At 40.9% G+C, this 21,923-nt stretch overlaps 1 protein-coding gene across 1 annotated transcript; it reads right to left on the bottom strand.

The window, feature by feature from the left end:
- Positions 1-6,688: 6,688 nt before the first annotated feature.
- Positions 6,689-19,124, bottom strand: ctsla (cathepsin La). The gene is made up of 8 exons (XM_043713315.1): positions 19,039-19,124; positions 18,213-18,336; positions 16,114-16,236; positions 15,283-15,438; positions 14,976-15,200; positions 11,971-12,139; positions 7,885-8,002; positions 6,689-7,207 (listed from the first exon to the last, which is right to left on the bottom strand). The coding sequence occupies exons 2-8, from the start codon at positions 18,333-18,335 to the stop codon at positions 7,108-7,110; spliced, it is 1,014 nt and encodes a 337-aa protein (XP_043569250.1). The 5' UTR covers position 18,336; positions 19,039-19,124; the 3' UTR covers positions 6,689-7,107.
- Between the last annotated feature and the right edge of the window lie 2,799 nt (positions 19,125-21,923).

The following is a 21,923-nucleotide window of genomic DNA, read 5'->3' as shown; positions in this document are numbered from 1 at the left end:
GTTTTTACAAATATATTAAGGGCAAAAGGGTAACTAGGGAGAGAATAGGGCCCCTCAAAGATCAGCAAGGCGGCGTTTGTGTGGAGCCACAGAAAATGAGGGAGATACTAAATGAATATGTTACATCAGTTTTTCCTGTGGAAATGAATATGGAAAATATCGACTGTAGGGAAATAGATGGTGACATCTTGCAAACTGCCCAGATTCCAGAGGAGGAAGTACTAGATGTCTTGAAACGTTTCAAAGTGGATAAATCCCCAGGACGAGATCAGGTGTAACCGAGAACTCTGTGGGAAGCTGGAGAAGTGATTGCTGGACCTCTTTCTGAGATATTTGTATCATCGATAGTCACAGGTGAGGTGTCGGAAGACTGGAGTTTGGCTAACGTGGTGCCACTGTTTAAGAAGCGTGGTAAGGACAAGCCAGGGAACTATAGACCAGTGAGCTTGATGTCAGTGGTGGGCAAGTTGTTGGAGGGAACCCTGAGAGACAGGATGTACATGTATTTGGAAAGGCAAGGACTGATTCGGGATAGTCACCATGGCTTTGTGCGTGAGAAATCATGTCTCACAAACTTGATTGAGTTTTTTGAAGAAGTAACAAAGAGGATTGATGAAGGCAGAGCAGTAGATGTGATCTACATGGACTTCAGTAAAGCGCTTGACAAGTTTTCCCATGAGAGACTGGTTAGCAAGGTTAGATCTCCCAGAAGAATGGGACAACTAGCCATTTGGGTACAGAACTGGCTCAAAGGTAGAAGACAGAGGGTGGTGGTTGAGGATTGTTTTTCAGACTGGAGGCCTGTGACCAGTGGAGTGCCACAAGGATCGGTGCTGGGTCCTCTACTTTTTGTCATTCACATAAATGATTTAGATGCGAGCATAAGAGGTACAGTTAGTAAGTTTACAGATGACACCAAAATTGGAGGTGTAGTGGACAGCGAAGAAGGTTACCTCAGATTACAATAGGATCTTGATCAGATGGGCCAATGGGCTGAGAAATGACAGATGGAGTTTAATTCAGATAAATGCGATGTGCTGCATTTTCGGAAAGCAAATCTTAGCAGGACTTATACACTTAATGGTAAGGTCCTAGAGAGTGTTGCTGAACAAAGAGACCTTGGAGAGCAGGTTCATAGCTCCTTGAAAGTGGAGTCGCAGGTAGATAGGATAGTGAAGAAGGAGCTTGGTATGCTTTCTTTTACTGGTAAAAGTATTGAGTACAGGAGTTGGGACGTCATGTTGCGGCTGTACGGGACATTGGTTAAGCCACTTTGGAATATTGCGTGCAATTCTGGTCTCCTTCCTATCGAAAAGATGTTGTGAAACTTGAAAGGGTTCAGAAAAGATTTACAAGGATGTTGCCAGGGTTGGAGGATTTGAGCTATGGGGAGAGGCTGAACAGGCTGGAGCTGTTTTCTCTGGAGCGTCGGAGGCGGAGGTGTGACCTTATAGAGGTTTACAAAATTATGAGGGACATGGATAGGGTAAATAGACAAAGTCTTTTCCCTGGGGTCGTGGAGTCCAGAACTGGAGGGTATAGGTTTGGGGTGAGAGGGGAAAGATATAAAAGAGACCTAAGGGGCAACGTTTTCACGCAGAGGGTGGTGCATGTATGGAATGAGCTGCCAGTGGAAGTGGTGGAAGCTGGTACAATTGCAATATTTAAGAAGCATTTGGATAGGTATATGAATAGAAAGGGTTTGGAGGGATATGGGCCGGGTGCTGGCAGGTGGGACTAGATTGGGTTGGGATATCTAGTCGGCATGGACGGGTCGGACCGAAGGGTCTGTTTCCGTGCTGTACATCTCTATGATTCTATGAAACATAACAGCAACCACCCCAGACAACCTTGGGGGTTGTCAGGGAAATTCAGGCTGGATAAAAAGGAAAAGAAAGGTGTATAACAGGTGCAAAGGAAGAAAATCACTGGAGGTATAGACAGTGCAGGGGTTGGGTGAAAAGCAGCATGAAAGAGCACTGGCAGGCAAGATTAGGGAGGATCCCAATATATTCTACAAGTATATCAAAAGGAAGAGAATAACCAATCAGGACTTAACGGGAAATCTGTGCATGAATCCAAAGGACATAGGTAGAGTTTTAAATGAGAACTTCACGTTTTCTCCAGGAGAAGGAGATGTTGGTACACATTCAGCAAGGTGGACTGAGGGGTTCTTGAGCATGTGGCAAACATAAAAGTGAGCACATCCCAGGTTTGAATGAGTTATCGAGTCATACAGCCAATCCAACCAGTCCATGCTGACATAATCCCAAACTAGTCCTATCTGCCTGCACTTGGCTCATATTCTTCCAAACATTTCTTATTCGTGTACTTATCTGAACATCTTTTAAATATTGTAACTGTACCCTCATTCATCACTTCATTTGGAAGTTCATTCTACACTTTATGTAAAAACATTGGCCCAATTCTTTTTTAACTGTTTATCCTCTCACCCCCTCGTCTTGAAATCCCCCACTCTAGAGAAAGACACCTGCTATTCATCTTATCTATCCCCCTCATGATTTTAGAAACCTCTGAAAGGTCACCCCTCAACCTCCTTCAGGCTGTCCAACCTCTTCTTATAACTCAAACACTTCATTCCGGGCAACATCCTGGTAAATCCCTTCTGAACCCTCTCCAGCTTAAATGATATCCTTCCTACAACAGGGCAACCAGAACTGGAGAAGTATTCCAGTAAGAGGCCTCACTAACTTCTTGTACAACCTCAAAATAATGTCCCAACTCCTACACTAAAAGGTCAGAGCAATGAAGGCAAGAGTGCTAAACACCTTTTTAACCAGCCTACGTATATGTGATGCAAACCTCAAAGAATTATGTACCTAGATCTCTGATGTACAACACTACCCAAAGCCCTACTTTTACTTGTGCAAGTCTGCCTGGTTTGTTTTACCAAAACTGTGCATTTATCCAAAGTAAAGTCCATCTGCCACTCTTCAGCCCATTGACCCAATTGATCAAGATCTCTTTGCAATCTTGCATAATCTTCTTCACAGTCCACTTTACCATCAATTTTGGTGTCACCCACAAACTTACTAAAGCTTCCATATTCTCATCTAAATCATATTAGATAAATGACAAATGTAAATGGATCGATCCCTGTGGAATATTGCGGGTCACAGACCTCCAGTCTGAGAAAAACCCTCCACCCTCTGTCTCCTGCCGTTAAGTCAATTTTGTATCCAATTGACAAGTTCATCCTGAATCCCACGTAATCTAAAGAGAAAATGCTGGAAAATCTCAGCAGGTCTGGCAGCATCTGTAAGGAGAGAAAAGAGCCGACGTTTCGAGTCTGACACTTTGTCAAAGCTAAAAAAAGGGGAGAAATGGGGAGGTATTTATACTAGGCCGATTCACTCCTCCAAATTATTGCTGTACCTGAACCTGTCTCTGGCCAGTCTGAAGTTGGAGGTTTCCAGCATCTGCAGTCATTGTTTTTACCACCCTGAAGTTGAATGCGCCCAGGCGGGCTCTGGTTTATGGGGAGAGAGCTCTCAGCATAGATTGCAAGAACCGCAAAGCTCAGTTCAGGTGTGGCCAGGCCTGCATACTGCTGCTGGAGTATGACAAAGCCAAGGACTTCCTACTGAGGGCACAGAAACTGGAGCCGTTCAATCCTGACGTGAACCGTTCCCTGGTGAAGCTGGACAGATGCTACCGAGAGTGGAGCTTGAAGGAGTAGGAGAGGTGTACCAGGATGTTTGCTGCCTGGGAACCTGCAGCAGTGAAAGATTAAAGGCTCCTCCAACAATCCTGGACAGTCTAATTGAGAAGTGGGACCAGTTTACAAAGAGAAGACAGTAAATAGGAAACTTACACATGTTTAAACGAGAGAAGGTGAGTCATGGGTTCAGAAGCAAAGATAGCAATAAAGAGGTGATAATGACAGTGCATGGAGAGCCTAGTATAAATACCTCCCTATTTCTCTTTTTTAGTTTTGACAAAGAGTCGGTTAGACTCGAAAAGTCAGCTCTTTTCTCTCCTTACAGATGCTGAGATTTTCCAGCATTTTCTCTTTTGGTTTCAGATTCCAGCATCTGCAGTAATTTACTTTTATCCCGTGTAATCTAACCTCACTAATTAGTCTATCATGTTGAATCTTGTCAAAGGCTTTACTTAAATCCAAGTAAACAATTTCTATGCTCTGTCCTCAATCTTCTTACTTCCTGTATCCCAGGAAACAAAGGGAGGAAATCACTGGGGCCCTGACCCAAATTTTTAATTCCTCTCTTGCCACAGATTAAGTACCAGAGGACTGGAGAACAGCTGGCATGATTCCATTTTTCAAGGTGGTAAAGATAAACCAGGGAATTACAGACCAGTGAGTCTTTCATCAGTGGAAGGAAAACTATTTGAAAAATTCTGGAGAGAATTAATCTTTATTTTGAGAGGAAAGGTTTGATCAAGAATAGCATAGCTTTGTTGGAGCAAAGTCATGCCTAACAAATCTGGTTGAATTTTGAAGAGGAGACTAAGTGTGCACATCAGGATGGTGCAGTTGATATGGATTCCAACAAGGCTTTTGATAAGGACACCAATGGGAGACTGATATAGAAGGTAAAAGCTCATGGGGATTCAGATTAACTTGGCAGGATGGATCCAAAACTGGCTTAGTGATGAGGCAAAGGGTAGAAAGTGGCTTGTGTGACTGGAAGCCAGACTCCAATGGCATAGCAGAGGAATCATTCCCAGGCTCTTTTCTTGACCATGATATATCCAAACAATGTAAATTAGAATGTTGGCCAGTGTGGGGGGGTAGGGGTTGAAGAGATGCAGGAGGAGGAGGAGAAGAGATAATTCAGTTTGTATGTGGTCAGCAATGACGAAAGTCTTGGGTTACAGAAGGAAATAAACGTTTGGGCAGATGGAACTTAACCCTGGTAAGTAGGAGGTGATACAAATAATAAGACAAGGGAGCACTCAAGGGAATGCTAAAACTCTCAGAAGTTCAGAGAGTGTGTTTGGGGTGCTTGACCACAAATCTGTTAAAAGGTGTCAAGGCAGGTTAATAGTTAAAGCAGCACACATGACACACACCTTTAACAGTTGAGGCATAGATTACAAGAGCAGGGCGGTTATGTCTGAAGCTATAAAGAACTTCAGTTAAGTTACAGCTGGATTAGCTTGTGCAGGATGGTGACCACAGTACAGGATGGGTGCGATTGTATTGTAGGGGATACAGAGGAGTAACCAAAATATTGCTGACTGGATAAGCTCAGTTTGTTTTTTGAGCAGAGAAGGTTGAGGGTCCTGTTAGAGAGGTAAAGGTTTGGGGGCACCGAGAGTTGAAGGATCAATGACAAGGGAACACACTTTAAAAAAAAAGGTGGAAAGTATGAGGTTTAGAGAGGATTTGAGGAAACAGATTTCATATAAGGGTGATGGCATCTACATGCATTACCTACCAGACACAGGTACAACCCTTAAAAAGTATCTGCACAAGCACGAAGTTTCAAAACATTCAAAAGCTATGGACCAAGTGTGGGAAAGTAAGACCCGTGCAGATGGTACTGTTTTGGCAGATGGATTCAATGGGATGAAGGGCCTCTTCTGTAAGATGTTGCCAATGCAATGCTACAGCGAGAGGTAACTAAGTGTTTGAAAAGAAGCCAAAAGAAAGCAAAACTAGTTAGGGTAATATTCTACAATTGTACAATTAGAAGAGGTGACATATTGAATGTTAGCTAGATAGCATGCTGAACTACAAAGCAGGACTGTTCCATAATCCATGTTATAACTGATCAGAAATACAATTAGGAATGGACATAAAATGTAAGTCTTCACAGTGATGCTCACATCCCATGAATAAAGTGTAACTATTGATTGCAAAAAACAATACTTACTCCATCCATGTTGGCCAGATCATCACTATGGTCATAGCAGTGTGATATAATCAGCTCATCGCTGGAGCATTACATAGCCAAAGCTTTTTTGACTTGGAGAGCACTTGCTAAAAGAATACATTTTAAAAAGGAAAATGAGGAACATGTTAACCTCATGGCATTATATAAAAAAAACAAAAGGCAGTACATGAACACCATTTTTATTTTTTTTTTAAATCAGGATAAGAAAGCCACTTTAAAAATGCATTTGGAATTGTTTCAGTTATGATAGCAGCAGATTCAATAGTACCATTCAGATAATTGGATAAGTACTTGAAGGGAAGAAAATACAAGAAGTTGCAGGGGGAAGAAATATACAATGGATGAGTGATAGTAGAGTTTTCCAAAGAACCAACAAAGCACCACAGACTCAATGGCATCCTGTGTGCAGTATTAATTCACGTTGCAGTCTCTAGCAGAGATTGAAATATCCAAGGGCTAGACTAGTGTTTGATTTCTCCCCCTTCAGGAGATTCTAAAGTTATCAAGTACCAGTCCTGATCTGCAGTACACAAAGTTGTCACCCAGTTCTCAGAATTCCATCATTACTACATTGGAAGCTTATTTTACGAGATGCAGGGCAGAAGACAGGACTAGACATCCTACAAAGTCAACATTCCCATTGTTCTTGATCTTTCTCAGAAGCAATTCATGCACAATTGCTGTGTTATGGATTCATCAAACACCCCTCCAGTTGTAGATATTGTTCCATCAGAACAGCATATTTTAAATTCATGATAGCTACTCAAAACATGTAGATTTGGAAGAATTCATAATAACAATGGACATAAGAGCAACATTTTATTATGCATTGCTCAGCAGTTACACAGTTTAAAAACACTAAATGACAGTTAGTTGAACATCATTATAAATGAATCAATTTGGCATGAAGTATTTCATAAAACAGCTTATTAAAAAATTGTAATTATGTAACACTAGCTGAAAGTTAACATTTATGTTGCTTTTTTCCCCCCCATCTGTTTCCAATGGTCAGGCCATTCAAACCAGTCTTCTTTCAATTGAGTTTTCTAGTTTGACAACAGAATCCAATAACAAAATCAGAACAGCTCCAGATAAAAGGAAAATTCAATTCCGGCAGGGAAATAATAGAACACCTTCATGTCCGGGACAGCTGGCTTATTGAAACGTCTAGAGCACAGCATCTTAATACTCATTAACTTATATTTCAAATAAGGCAATTCAATATTTATACTAGAGGGTAGCTTGCTGCTGTTGCAATTCCACAGTTGTTATGTCTGTTTCTGGCCATCAGTATATATCCTTTGTCACCCCACTGGTCACTCCAGCTATGAAACAGGAAAAGAAAAATTAACATGTATTCAGACAAAAAACAAAGCCCCAGCAAGCACTCAGACTGAACTTTAATATCCTCGATTATAAACTAGAAAAATAATGTTAACTATTACCTTATTTCTTTAATTTATACTTATTCTATGAAAGTCGGTTAAGGTTTTAAAAACTTTGTTTCTTCTACTATTTTGTACCCAAATGGCATGGTGGCTCAGTGGTTAGCACTGCTGCTTCACAGCATTAGATTCCAGCCTCAGGCAACCGTGTGGTGTTTGTACATTCTCCCAGTGTCTGCACGGGTTTCCTCCGGGTACTCCGGTTTCCTCCCACAGTCTAAAGATGTGCAGGTCAGGTGAATTGGCCATGCTAAATTGCCCATAGTGTTTAGGAATGTGTAGGTTAGGTGCAATAGTCAGGGATACATGTCAGACAATAGAGCAGGGGAATGGGTCTGGGTGGGTTAAGTTTCAGAGCGTCAGTGTGGATTTGTTGGGCGAAAGGGTCTGTTGCCAAACTGTAGAGATTCTGGTGATTCTATGGGGGTACTTTTATACTTAGGGTGATGCCATGTGTAGAGACATTAGACACTTTTCACTATACTCCTGTGCTTAAAGTACATATGACAAAAATCTAAATCTAAAAGTTAAACTGGACACTTTTAATAAAGGGGTACCTGTTTTTTACGATCCAAAATTTATCTCCATCTACGTCATCTCTTTCATAACCATATCCTACTACTAGTACACCATGGTCAAGGTCTTTTGAGCTGCAGTCAACTTCATAGTAGATACCTAGCAATGAAAAAAATAAAGTTAAGTTTCAATCTGGACTGGAAGAAATATATTCCCATCATAGGAAATATATTCGCATCATACTGGGTTTCTCCAGTAATTTTTGATTCTTGTTTCACCAGGATGATGCTTGCGATGGAGCATTGCAACTGAAGAGACTGGACGAGCTCAGGAACTTTACAGTAGAAAAAAAGTGAGGGGTGCCTAGTGGAGGTGTACAAAGTTATGAAGGCCATGGACAGGGTAAACAAAAACAAACACAAAAACACGAACGATTCTCCTTAGTCAAAATGATCAATAAAAAGGAGACACTATTTTAAAATAAAAAGTAGGAAGTCTGGAGGGCATTTGAGGAAAAGCTCTGGCACCCAGTTGATGGAATCCGGAATGCATTGCCTGGAAGAGGATTGGAGGCAGGAAACCTCAAGCTTTAAAAAAAAAAAGTCATAACATAGAACACAAAAGGGACTCGTGCAGAAAAAGTGGGACTAGTATATATTTGGTGGTGCAGCCTTGATGGGCCAATGACCTGTTTTGCACTGTATGATCCTTTGATTATTCTATGAGAGACCAAGCATTCAACTTTTATTTTCTGTCAGTGTTTATTTTCACATCCATTTTGCCTCAAGTCTTGTACAGAAGTCAACTTGGATAAACCATCTGCCTATTAAGAAACAACACAGCAACTGCTGGTACTGTAGCAGGCCAAGGCAATGAAAAAAAAGACAGTACCAGTAATCCTCATTCTTAAAGTAATCCCAGTATAGAGTTTGGATACAATATAAAATTGACCATTAACTCCTCAGAATGGCCAGTTGGATTTTCAACCAAGCTATTGCAGTACAGGGTAATATTTTTGGACTTGGGCAAAGAAGTGGAAGAGAAAAGGAAACTGAGTGGTTAGCAGTGCTGCCTCACAGCACCAAAATCCCAGGTTCGATTCCAGCCTCGGGCGACTGTCTGAGAAGTTTGCACATTCTCCCAGTGTCTGCGTGGGTTTCCTCCCAAAGTCCAAAGATGTGCAGGTTAGGTGAATTGGCCATGCTAAATTGCCTTGAGTGTTTGATGCATTAGTCAGGGGTAAATGTAGGGGAATGGGTCTGGGTGGGTTGCTCTTCGGTAGGTCAGTGTGGACTTGTTGGGCTGAAGGGCCTGTTTCCACACTATAGGGAATCTAATCCAAAATCAGCATGGCTTTGCCTTAAGACAAAATAGAATCATTTTTCTAATCACTTACTGGTTGGTCATTGGGTGTGATTGTCATTTTCAGATCAAGTCCTTCTCTCCCCAACCCACCAAATAGAATGAAGATAGTTTTATCAATGCGGGTTAATTTCTTTCAACTTTGGACAGTCTCATCTGAAACAGCCATCAAACATGTTTGTAGGCAGCTGGGACATGGGCATAAACAGCCCACATAAGACAAAGGCACAAGTAGGCAGACAAAACATACAATAGTATTTGTAAGGCGATCACAGTTTTAATTTTAAATTTTCCAAACATAGACTAGGACATAGTGTTAAGGGCTTGATACAGAGGAAGCTGCACAAGAAAAAAGGTTCTGATTAAGTATGTAGATGTATCTACTAGAGAAGGTATAAAACTTGTCCTGCCTTATTTCCCCCAAGAGGTCAAGTGACTTGAGGGGTCAATGGGGGGAGCACTTTATGACCGGTGACTATATGGTCAGAATGACAGAAAATAATGACAGAATAAGATAGACCAGACCGAAAAGTTAAACAAGAGTAAGGCCAGTTTTGAAGGTATTAGGCCAGAACTTTCAAAGGCTGATTTTGGGATGTGGATGTTTGCAGGATAAAAAGGGTCGCATGGAAAACATGAAGCCTTCAAAAGAGTGTGTCCAGTGATCGTATGCTCCTATTAGGGCAAAGGAAATGCTGAACGACTAGAGAAATTGAGGATGCAGTCAAGAAAAAGAAAGGATCATATTTCAAGTATAGACAGCAGAGATAGAATGATTCTTGAGAGTATAAAGGGAGTAGGAGTGTTAGTGGGAAAATCAGGAGGACAAGAGAACACAAAATAGCTTTGGCAAATAGGAATAACGACAGGTGAAGTGCAAGACGACTACAGGTTGGCTAACCTTGTGCTACTAATTAAGAAGAAAGGTGGCATTGAAAGGCCAGGGAACTATAGACTGGTCAATCTGATATCAGTGGTGAGCAAGCTGTTGAAGGGAATCCCAAGGGACAGGATCTGCACAGCAAGGACTGGTATTTGGAACTGCAAGGACTGATCAGGGATAGTCAACATGGTTTTACGCAAGGAAAATCATGTCTCACAAATTTGGTTAAGTTCTTTGAATTAGTAACAAAGACGATTGATGAGGGTAGAGCGGTGAATGTGATCTATATGGACTTCAGTAAGGCATTAAGAGAACGTTCCTCATGGGAGAGCAAGGTTAGATCACATGGAATACAGCCAGAACTAGCCATCTGGAAAGAGAACTGGCTTGTAAAAGGGAGAGAGGGGGTGGTGCTGGAGGGTTGCTTTACAAATTGGAGGCATGTGACCAGCAGGGTGCCACACGAATCAGTGCTGAGGGCACTATTTTGTCATTTATATCAATAATTTGGATATGAACATAGGAAGTATGCAGATGACACCAAAATTGGAGGTGTTAGTGGACAGTGAAGGAGGGTACCTCAGAGTACAATGGGATCGTGATCAGATGAGCCAATGGGCCGAGTGGCAGCAGATAGAGTTTAGCTTAGACAAAGTGGGAGGTGCTGCATTTTTGGAAAGGCAAATCAGGGCTGGTCTTATAAACTTAATGGGAAGGTCCGGGGGGGGGGTGTTGCTGAACAAAAACAAAACAAAATTAACACCACCACCTTGCAGTGCAGGTTCAGAGTTCAGAATCACACGTACATAGGATAATAAAGAAAAAAAAAGGGTTTGGTATGCTTTCCTTTATTGGTCAAAGGACAGAGTGTAGGTGTTGGGAGATCATGTTATGGCTGTACAGGACATTGGCTAGGCCAATGAGTATTGCATGCAATTTTGGTCTCTGTTCTATAGGAATGTTCTGAAAGTTGAAAGCGTTGAGAAAAGATTTACAAGGATGTTGCCAGAGTTGGAGGGTTTGAGTTATAGGGAGAGGGTGAAGAGCCTGGGGCTGCTTTCCCTGGAATATCAGAGGCTGCCCTTAAAAAAAAAAAGGTTTATAAAATCATGAGGGATATGAATAGAATAGACTGTCTTTTTCCTGGTGTAGGGGAAGAAAGAGTCCAAAACCAGAGGGCACAGGTTTTAAAAGGTGAGGGGGAAAGATTTTTTAAAAAGAACCTAAGGGGCAACTTTTTCCAAAGAGTTCAGTGCGTGTATGAAATGAGCTGCCAGAGGAAGTAGTGAAGGCTGGTACAAATACAATTTTTTTTTTTTAAAAAAAGGCATCTGGATGGGTATATGAATAGGAAGGATTTAGACAGATATGGGCCGAATGCTGGCAAATGGGCTAGATTAATTTAGGATAACTGGTCGGCATGGAGCAGTTGTACCGAAGGGTCTGTATCCATGCTGTACATCTGACTTTATGGTACCTTGACTCATTGGTGTATCACTAAGACCAAATCTTCTCACTTGGGAAGAGACCAGAATCGGAAGGATCCCAAATACACTCCAGAAATAGCAGTGCAAACAGAATGTACACACAGTCATGAGTTAAAAATTACTCTCAAACTATATTACAGTTATCGCCTACTTGGTAAGATGATGATGATATTAGAGTCAGAGTATCTTAACATTTCACGCAATGATATCCATGAAAAGTCATTACCAGAATGAATCAACTGTTTTCTCTCCATGGATACTTCTAGACTAGCAATGCATTAAGTGTTTTGTGTTTATTCAGAGTTCCAGCACATTTTTCTTTCATAGTAGGTAAAAGAAATCCTGTACATATGGTTAGTGACTATATTTCAGCAGTTACATCAAGTGACTCTTACCAGATTCATAGAACTGGAATGACTCATGGCTTGCATCAATGGCTACAGAAACCGGTCCAACTTCAGCAACCGCTTTCATCATGGCTCTCTCGTTACCACTGGCAATATCTACAAACCCAGTATCATTAGCAGCATTGTATGTGGGATCATAGTGACAAGGATTATCATCCTAAAATAGAAAAGCAAAATACACAGATTAAAGTCAATGCTTCAAAATTAGAAATATGTTTACAGCCAAACGGAAAGAAAGTGGGTACTCATTGCATCAATTAATTAGGAAAAAACCTCTTTGGAAAAGTTAGAGTGGAGAGAAAGATTGGGCATTACAGTGAAGTACACAATTCAGACTAAGATACAGGGTTGATGTCAGCTACGTGCAGTTAGGAGATAATGAAGGTATCACAGTGGACTTCAACATTCTACAGTCAACCAACTATCCAGTCATACCTAAAATGCACTGATGAGAAATTGGCACTGGAGGACTTGTAACAAAAGAAACAGCTCCAGAGAAAAATACCCCAAAAGTATTGTATCTTGGTAGTCATAATTGAACTAATAAAGAATAAATATCTAATTATTCTAGGTCATGGTTGTTGAAAGCTAACAGTATTGCACAAATTCATAGTACTGGTTATTGTGCTAGTAAACAGATGTAAATCTGGCCAAGAAACAGAACATAAGATTCAGCTATTCATAACAACATTCTATACTATTATACAATCACTCATAAGAAGCCACAATATACGCACACACAGTCAGTAAAGTTACCAAGTTATGAATTGTCAGCACTGATAGATGTGAAAATATTTTCCATTTTTTGGTAATCACTCATACACAAAGCAGAAATCTACTGCTTTTGTTTAAAACACATTAAAACAAATGTTCTTGGCATATTGTGTATAAGAATTTGAGCAACAGTCAACATGAAATCTCTCCACTGGTATAGGAACATTAAAAAAACTGTAAAGATAAGGTTTGGTAGTTAGTGGAAATCATCCCAATGTTCATGGAAACATACAGTCAAACATACTTGGGAGAAGCCAGGATGAGTACTTCAATTTTTTCTTCCAATTACTAAGGCTTTCGAACAACAAGAGGCAAATAAATGAACTGCAAATTTGTCTGGATTTGTTCACGTTTCAGTACCATTGTCACCTGATGAGGTGATGAGACTTGGCAGGAATTAATGTGGTAAGGGCTTTTGTTTAAATAAAAAAATCTCATTGGGTGCTGGTGCTTATTTTGGTGCTGAATCTTTATCAGTCTTGTAATGAAGGATATGACAATCAATTATGAATAACCACAGCCTTTTTAACAGTACAATATTTGTAATTCAGTTTGCATCTCATTGTTACCTGAAATGGAGCATTTCACAGGGCAGTTGTGTCTCAACCACAATGCAGTGGCTCTGGAGTCACATGAAGGCTGGATCAAGATAAGATGGTAGATTTCCTTCTCTCAATGTCGTCAGTGATCCAGGTGGATTTGTGACAGCTGACAATGGTTACACGCCCAACTTTAGACTAATTTATAAATCCAGGTTTAATGCTGTGGTTGGATTCAAACCCATGTCCCCAGAATACTAGTCAGAGCTTCTCAAATACTAATGCAGTTATTACCACATCACCACCTCCCTGAAAATATTCTTCCAATCTTATCGAGGTATAGCCAGAGAATCACAAAGTGGTTTTCCTTCCTATACCTGTTCCACTACCCCTACAGTGGATCTTGACCCCCACCCTTTTTCTTATGCATCTGCTCCCAGTAGCATTAAGCAAAATAGAAACAGCAGCAGCAATTTAGCATTTTGAACCTGCTCCCCTTAATAGGATCATTCAAAACGCTTAGCAATTTCACATTCCCATCTCCTCCCAATAACCTTTCATTTCATTGCCTAACAAACAAAAGCTACCTCTCCCTTTAAAAAAAGTCTTCAATCACATCACCTTCATTGCCTTCCAAGGCAACATTCCAAAAGATGCACAAATTTTAAAGTTTTCTTCACTCTTTAATTTTAAAACAGTGCCCCTAATTCTGAAGTCATCCATTGGAAGAAACATCCCTTTTCAAGTGCTGCTAGTTATGAAATTTCAGGATCTTATACACTATAGGCAAGCCCAGTCTGTATAGATTTATCGTACATGGCAATCTACTCAATTTGAAGGCATTAATATCTTTCCCATCCATTCTGACAAAGTCAGCTTTTCTTCACCACCACTCCTTGTTTGGACTCTACCAGTCTGCTTATCTGACATTCAACACTGCATGAGCAGATGATTTCCTCAATTAAAACATTTGAATGTACACTAAACTTTTTTTTTCACAACTACCAACTCCACCTCGATCTTTGGCAAGTTTGATTTAAATCAGTCTGTTCTAAAACCGATATCACATTTGATCCCAAGATAAAAAAAGTTTCCAATTGTCAATCCCATCACTCAAACTACTCATTGCCATAAATGTTACTGGACTTTCAGATGCAGACAAACAGAGATGGATGAAGCTCAGAATTCAAGTCTTTCCTTATGGATCAGGCTATTCCAATGCACAATTGCCGATACATATTCCACTCCTTTAAACCTGGAGGTCATCTAAACCTGCTGCCTATGTCCAAACTTGTAGAAGGCTCTGTGCTTGCTAACCTACATTATGTCTAGAGCAATTAATACATCAATGTAAAAATTCTCATTCTTATTTTCATAAGATCTTACAGGGCAGAAGCCCAACTCCTTCCTATTGTGGAAAACTATCCTAGTACCACAACCGTCTGCAACATCGGTCCCCCTCTAAATCTGATCTCAAACACACGTTCAATTTTAGGTATTCCACAATTTGCCTCAGACCTCCCTGGACCTCCATGTGACTTTCTACCTCAGATCTTCTTTTGTAAAATATAAAAGCATATATAATATGAAGCAAAGTGAAAGAAAATATGGCTACACTAAAACTGTTAACACTGAAATTCTGGAAATAAGTTGGGTGAATGGCAAGCATTTAAAGTTTACCGTTCCAAGATAAGGATAGGACTCCTCGGAGTCAATTCCGCCATTATCCTGTACATATTGGAATGCTTGGTCCATCAGTCCACCATTACATCCTTCATTTCCCTCAGGTTTAGAACAATCCACAAGATTCTGTTCACTGAGTGAGACAAGCTTGCCAGTCTTTCTGAAGTGCTGGCCTTCAAGGGCTCCAGTGGTACTGAATGCCCAGCATGAACCACATTGACCCTATAAAAATAGATGGTGTTATTATATTGCTTTCAATTTGTAGAAATAACTGGATTGCACTGTATAATTCATAAATAATGACCTGGTCTTTAACTGGAGTGACATATCCATGTTTACGCCAATCAACCTTCCTGGGTGCCTCCAGAAAGTTGGGCTCCAAATATAGAGAACCTCGAGTCTTCTTCACAGTTTGTTTTGACTTATACCCATTCATAACCTGTCTGAATTCTTCATTCGGCTATAGAGCAGAAAACATACTCATTACAGCAAGAAATTTCACACGGAAGTGAAACAGCAAAATCATTTAGGAAAGCATATGTACTGTACATTCAGATTACATTACAGATTACATTACAGTGTGGAAACAGGCCCTTCGGCCCAACAAGTCCACACCGACCCGCCGAAGCGCAACCCACCCATACCCCTACATTTACCCCTTACCTAACACTACGGGCAATTTAGCATGGCCAATTCACCTGACCCTGCACATCTTTGGACTGTGGGAGGAAACCGGAGCACCCGGAGGAAACCCACGCAGACACGGGGAGAACGTGCAAACTCCACACAGTCAGTCGCCTGAGGCGGGAATTGAACCCGGGTCACTGGCGCTGTGAGGCAACAGTGCTAACCACTGTGCTACCGTGCCGTCTTATACAGTAGTCAGATTTTATGTATAATTAGGGATTCCTAAAGTAGGTTTACTTAACTATCGAGAGCACATTTCACAAATAAAAACACTGGATCCAAATGAAGTGACACTCGAAATAATATCATTCCCAGTTCAAAGTTACAATTTAGTTATATTAACTTTGTTTGAGACTGAGAATAGTCTTATACAGTAGTCAGATTTTATTATGTATAATTAGGTATTAGGACACTATGAACATTTCTAGCAAGACATTCAACTACCCACCATGTCTCCAAAGTGGTTCATTCCCATTTTGAATGAATGTTTTCCAAGTGAATATTCTAAGTTGTGAAGTTCAATTTTTCGAAGGTTCTTTTCCCACACCATTCTTCTCCAACCTTCTTCTCTCTGAAAGAAGACTATAATTATAACCTCCAGCTTGACACCAAACCATTTTTTTACATTTTTTTTACATTACAGTGTGGAAACAGGCCCTTCGGCCCAACAAGTCCACACCGACCCGCCGAAGCGCAACCCACCCATTCCCCTATATTTATCCCTTCACCTAACATTACGGGCAATTTAGCATGGCCAATTCACCTGACCTGCACATCTTTGGATGTGAGGCAGCAGTGCTAACCACTGTGCCGCCAGATTGAGATATTTGAGTGGATGGATACAAGTTTAGTCAAAGCATGCTAGTTAGAGAAGTATAACCATCTTACAATATAGGTAATTGAAGGCACAGCCAATAATGAAGTTTTAAAAATCAATGTACTAATAAGGCCAGAATTAGATAAGGGTTGTGAAGTTCAGGAAGATCACAAGATTTAGGGTACAGAGCAGCAGGAAGGATTTCAAAACAAGGCTAAGAGTTGAAAGTGGCATTGCATAACCAGGAGACAATGGCCGAACAGAGGCATGAAAGGTGAATAGGGTTTGGTGCAAGTTAGACCACAAGCAGGGATTTGAATGATCTTCAATGTATACAGACTGGCACATAGTATGTTGCAACAGTCAAGCATAAAAGGAACAAAGGCACAGGTGGCAGTCGAACCAGATGAATCGAGTCATCCAGCACAGAAACAGACCCTTCGGTCCAACCAACCCGTGTCAAATATAAATCCAAACTAAACTAATCCCACCTGCCTGCTTCTGGCCTGTATCCCTCCGAACCTTACCTATTCAAGTACTTATCCAAATCTCTTTTAAAATGTTGTAATTGAACCTACATCCACCACTTCTTCAAGATGTTCATTCCACATGCGACTACCCTCTGAAAAAAAAAGTTTGCTCCACCTCATGTCTTTTTTAAAAAATCTTCCTTCTCTCACCTTAAAAATGTGCTCCCAGTCTTGAAAACCCCATCTTAGGGAAAAGACATCTGCCATTAACTCTCTCTATGCCCCTCATGATTTCATAAACTGATATAAAGGTCACCTCTCAACGTCCTACATTCCAGTGAAAAATTGCAGTATATCCTGCCTCCTCTTATAATTCATAACCTGCAACATCCTAGTAAATCTCTTCTGAACCCTCTCCAGCTTAATGATATCCTTCCTGTAACTGGGCAACCAAAACATCAAAATTTACTCGCAGTTCTCTAGTCTCCATTTCTTTCTCCACTGTAAAAACTGATATGAAATATTCATTTATTTCTCCCATCTCCTGGAATTCAACACAAGGATGACCTCCTTGATCTTTAAAGGTGCCCTACCCTCTTACTCAGTGTACTGGTTGCATTTTTTTTGATTATCCTTAACCTTATCAACCAATTCTCTCTCATATCCTCTTTCTTTGCCTTTCTAATTTCACTCTTAAGAATGCACCAAGTCAGGCTTTGTTAGAGGAGGCAAAAAACTAACTAACTATCTTCTGGCAAGTGCCAGATGCAAATATAGTCTGGTTCAGCCTTACATTATAGCTTTAGCATTGGTCTGAGTCAGTAGCTATGGAATAACTTATAACGGAGTGCAGACAATAGCTATATTATTTAAGCAGAGGATCAATCTCCTTATCTCATATTGGACGAGCAGCACACCAGACAACTTAGTAATGGTGCAACACAGCATTTAGTGTCCTTTTGGCATTTGTGGAAACTAATGCTATATGTTTTAAAGATATCAGCAAGGCGTCCAAGGGTCGATTAGGGAATACCAGAGGTAATGATTCAGGAACTCAAAGAGAAATCACTAAAAGTTACAATTAAATAGCAGAGAACCATTCTGCCAAACTGTGCAACAATGGAACAAGGTGTGGTCAGCCATGCCAAAGGATGCAAACAAAGGAAAACCGACTTATGTCAGTCACATAGGATGGGATTCCTATGACGTAGATGAAAACTCAGCCAATAAATTAGACAAGATTTATCAAAACCATATTACCTGCTCATAACTTTTGTGATGCCAACTCTTCCACTGCTTCCAAGGTTCATTCAATAGAGGATTGAAGCTTGGGGCTGCAAACACTCCCATCAAGCACAAAGGAAATACACAGAAGATCTTCATCCTAGGGAAGATCATGGATGAAAGTTCACATCTCCCCAACATTAAGTATGATGTAATCAGTTCAGAGCTTTATATTGTTCTGTCCCCAGGTAACAGTGGACTTTGGGTGTAGTCCAATATATGACATGTACTTTTAAGAGCTACATACACGAAAAAAAGTCTTTTAAAAAAACTCCCGGATCAATAGGAATTCAAAGATTTATTTGCCCAGCAGTTAATAAAGAAAATTGGCACTTTCCAGTCAAAGTAATCAATCGGATAAATTTTCGCTACAACGGGGATAACTTTGTTTTGCAGGATTTCTAACTCCCGGATTATAAATCTAAGCATTTGCTCTGAGTCAGGAGAGCACGTCATACGGGAGCTGAGCCTAGCTACAGAAGAGGCAGCATTTCGTAAGGATTTTTGGAAAACCAGGTCGACTGATTCACTAGTAACCGAACTAAGACGAGTTTTCGTACCAATTGAACTGTTTTTTTTTCTGGGGAATAGACTGTAAAGCTCAATTTCATTCGCTCAGATAAGGAAAGGCCGAAACATTTCCAGCAAAATGTTCGATTTAGCTGCATTTTAAAAGAAAAACACAATACATTGTCCCTATTATCCCAGCTTTTCCAAGCCAACCGATTTAGAAACAGCCCAGACAATATCGAATTCGTATGATTTTGGCTCTACATTTAAAAAAATAAAACCTGACACTTACTTTCTGGAGTAAGGTATTTGGAAAAGCAATGGTGAGAAGAGCGATTCCAGTGATGCAACTGAACAATAACCTCCACCCTCCTGCTCCCGGACCGCGCTCTAAAGTACTCGCGAGCGCCACCTCTATTTATAAAGGCCCTATCTCCAGCTGGATACATTCTCAGCGCTGATTGGCGAGGCCGTGCGATCACGTGATTCCACACCCAGTCACGAGACTCCGTGTTCAGTGTGATCCACATGACAAGGTTGCACCGTTTGCGATGTGTTAGTGAATGTTGTCGACAATGTTGTGGGGTGGGCAAACAGGATGAGCGTACGTGTTGTGAACCACATCTATTAAACTGCAGTTAATAACTTCTTAGATAGTCTTCAACTATGAACCTTTATTCTGGGTTTTCATCTTCCTATCTATCATTAAGTTTGGATTTCGATTATACCTGCAACACGCTGGTAGTTCTGAGCAGGATCGTCAAAGGTGTGAGTGAAGCAGTAAATATTGATGAGAAACTGAAAAAGGGATGAGAGTCAGGTTTCTCCGTCCTTGCTTTGACCAAATAGAAACTCTGACGTTTCCGGGATGAAACAGGGAAATCGAAACTTAAGGATAAGGAAAGGTTTTCTAACTCACCCAAGGGTGAAGTACGATCTTAACATGAGTTGGCGCTGCAGCTGATATGTCACATGTTTTTATAAGTCAACCAACAGTAAATACTGCTGAGAAAAGACTATTTTCATGTGTTTGTCAGCTCGAGAATTAGAACTTTTGAACGAGCAGAAACCAATTAATATTATACAAGTGTTTCATTCATACACTGGCATTTAGATAATGATTTTAATCAGTAATCTCAGAGAAGAAAAAATATTGTATGCACTTATGTTGCAATCACAAAACTTTAGGCCAGAAATCAGGGGAGTTGACTTTTGCACCATCGAGTCAAAGAGTGTGATGCTGGAAAAGCACAACCGGTCAGGCAGCATTCAAGGAGCAGGAGAGTCGATGTTTCAAGCATAAGCTCTTCATCAGGAATAAAATCACTCTTCGACTCTGATCTCCAGCATCTGCAGTCCTCACTTTTACACCACAGTCATACAGCATGTAAGTAGATCTTTCAGTCCAACTAGTTCACGCCATGTACCCAAACTAGCCTGCCTGTGCTTGGACCATATCCTTCCAAACCTTTCTATTCATGAACTTATTTAAAATGTCTTTGAACATTGTAACTGTACCTACATTCATCACTTTCTCTGGCAGTTCATTCCACACATGAACTGTGTAAAAACAAAAGTTGCCCCTTATGTCCTTTGTAAATCTTTATTCCTCTCACCTTAAAAATATGTCCCTTAGTTTTGAATTCCTCCACCCTCAGAAAAAGACCCTTGTCATTAACTTTATTAGATTACTTACAGTGTGGAAACAGGCCCTCCAGGTCCACACCGACCCACCAAAGCGCAACTCACCCAGACCCATTCCCCTACATTTACCCCTTCACTTAACACTACAGGCAATTTAGCATGGCCAATTCACCTAACCTGCACATTTTTGGACTGTGGGAGGAAACCCACACAGACACGGGGAGAATGTGCAAACTCCACACAGTCAGTCAGTCGCCTGAGGTGTGAATTGAACTCAGGTCTCTGGCGCTGTGAGGCAGCAGTGCTAACCACCGTGCCGCCCACCTTATCTATACCCCTCATGATTTTATAAACCTCAATAAGGTCAACTCTCAACCTCCAATGCTCCAGTGAAAAAAGTCCCAGTCTAGTTTAGTTTTATAACTCAAACTCTTTATTCCTGGCAACATCCTGGTAAATCTTTTCTGAACTCTCTCTAGTTTAGTAATATCCTTCCTATAACAGGACAACCAGAACCACACCAACATCCTGTACAACGTCAACAATGACGTCCCAAATCCTATATTCAAAGAGCAATGAAGGTAAACATGCTAAATGCCTTCTTAACCACCCTGTCTGCCTGTGATGCAAATTTCAAAGAATTAAGTATCTAATTCCATCCTCATCATGTCTGTTTTACCCGGCGCCAGGTTGACCTCCGGGGAAGGGGGTAGGCACTGGTGCCAGTCGGCCGGTGGATAGTCTTTTGGGTTCAATGGGGCGGCACGGTGGCTCAGTGGTTAGCACTGCTACCTCACAGCACCAGGGACCGGGTTCGATTCCCACCTCAGACAATTGTCTGTGTGGAGTTGCACATTCTTCCCGTGACCGCGTGGGTTTCCTCCAGGTGCTCCGTTTCCTCCCACAGTACAAAGATGTGCAGGTCAGGTGAATTAGCCATGCTAAATTGCCCATAGTGTTAGGTGGATTAGCCAGGGGTAAATGTAGGGGAATGGGTCTGGGTGGGTTGCTCTTCGGAGGGTCGGTGTGGACTTGTTGGGCCAAAGGGCCTCTTTCCACATTGTAGGTAATCTAATCTAATCTTAAAAAAAACCCTTGGTCTCTCTGGTCACACATTATGAATATATACCATAACAAACTAACTACAAAACTTTACATTGGAAATCCTTCTAAATCACTCTAATCCCTACTTAAAAGTACAAAGGGATTCAGAAGTTCTACTTCTGGATTCTCTTAAAGTTAATGTGCAGGTTCATTTGGTAATTAGGAAGGCAAAAGCTTTGCAGAGAGTTAGAATACATGAGCAGGAATATACTTCCAAGTCTGTGCAATCCTCTGGGCAGATTGCACTTGGAATATTGTGAGCAGTGTAGGATTCCATATCAAATGAAAAATGTGCTGGCGTTGGAGGTGGTCCAGAGAGGATAAGCCCTTCATCCTGGGGATGAAGGGCTTATCATATAAGGAGCAGTTGAAGGCTTTGGATTTGTACTCCAGGTTTAGAGGATAAGGAGTCTCATTGAAACTTACAGA

The sequence above is a fragment of the Chiloscyllium plagiosum genome, chromosome 2, assembly GCF_004010195.1.
Source record: "Chiloscyllium plagiosum isolate BGI_BamShark_2017 chromosome 2, ASM401019v2, whole genome shotgun sequence".
Lineage (NCBI taxonomy): Eukaryota > Metazoa > Chordata > Chondrichthyes > Orectolobiformes > Hemiscylliidae > Chiloscyllium > Chiloscyllium plagiosum.
Note: the sequence above shows the minus strand (reverse complement) of the source record. Positions and strands in the feature narration are given on the sequence as shown.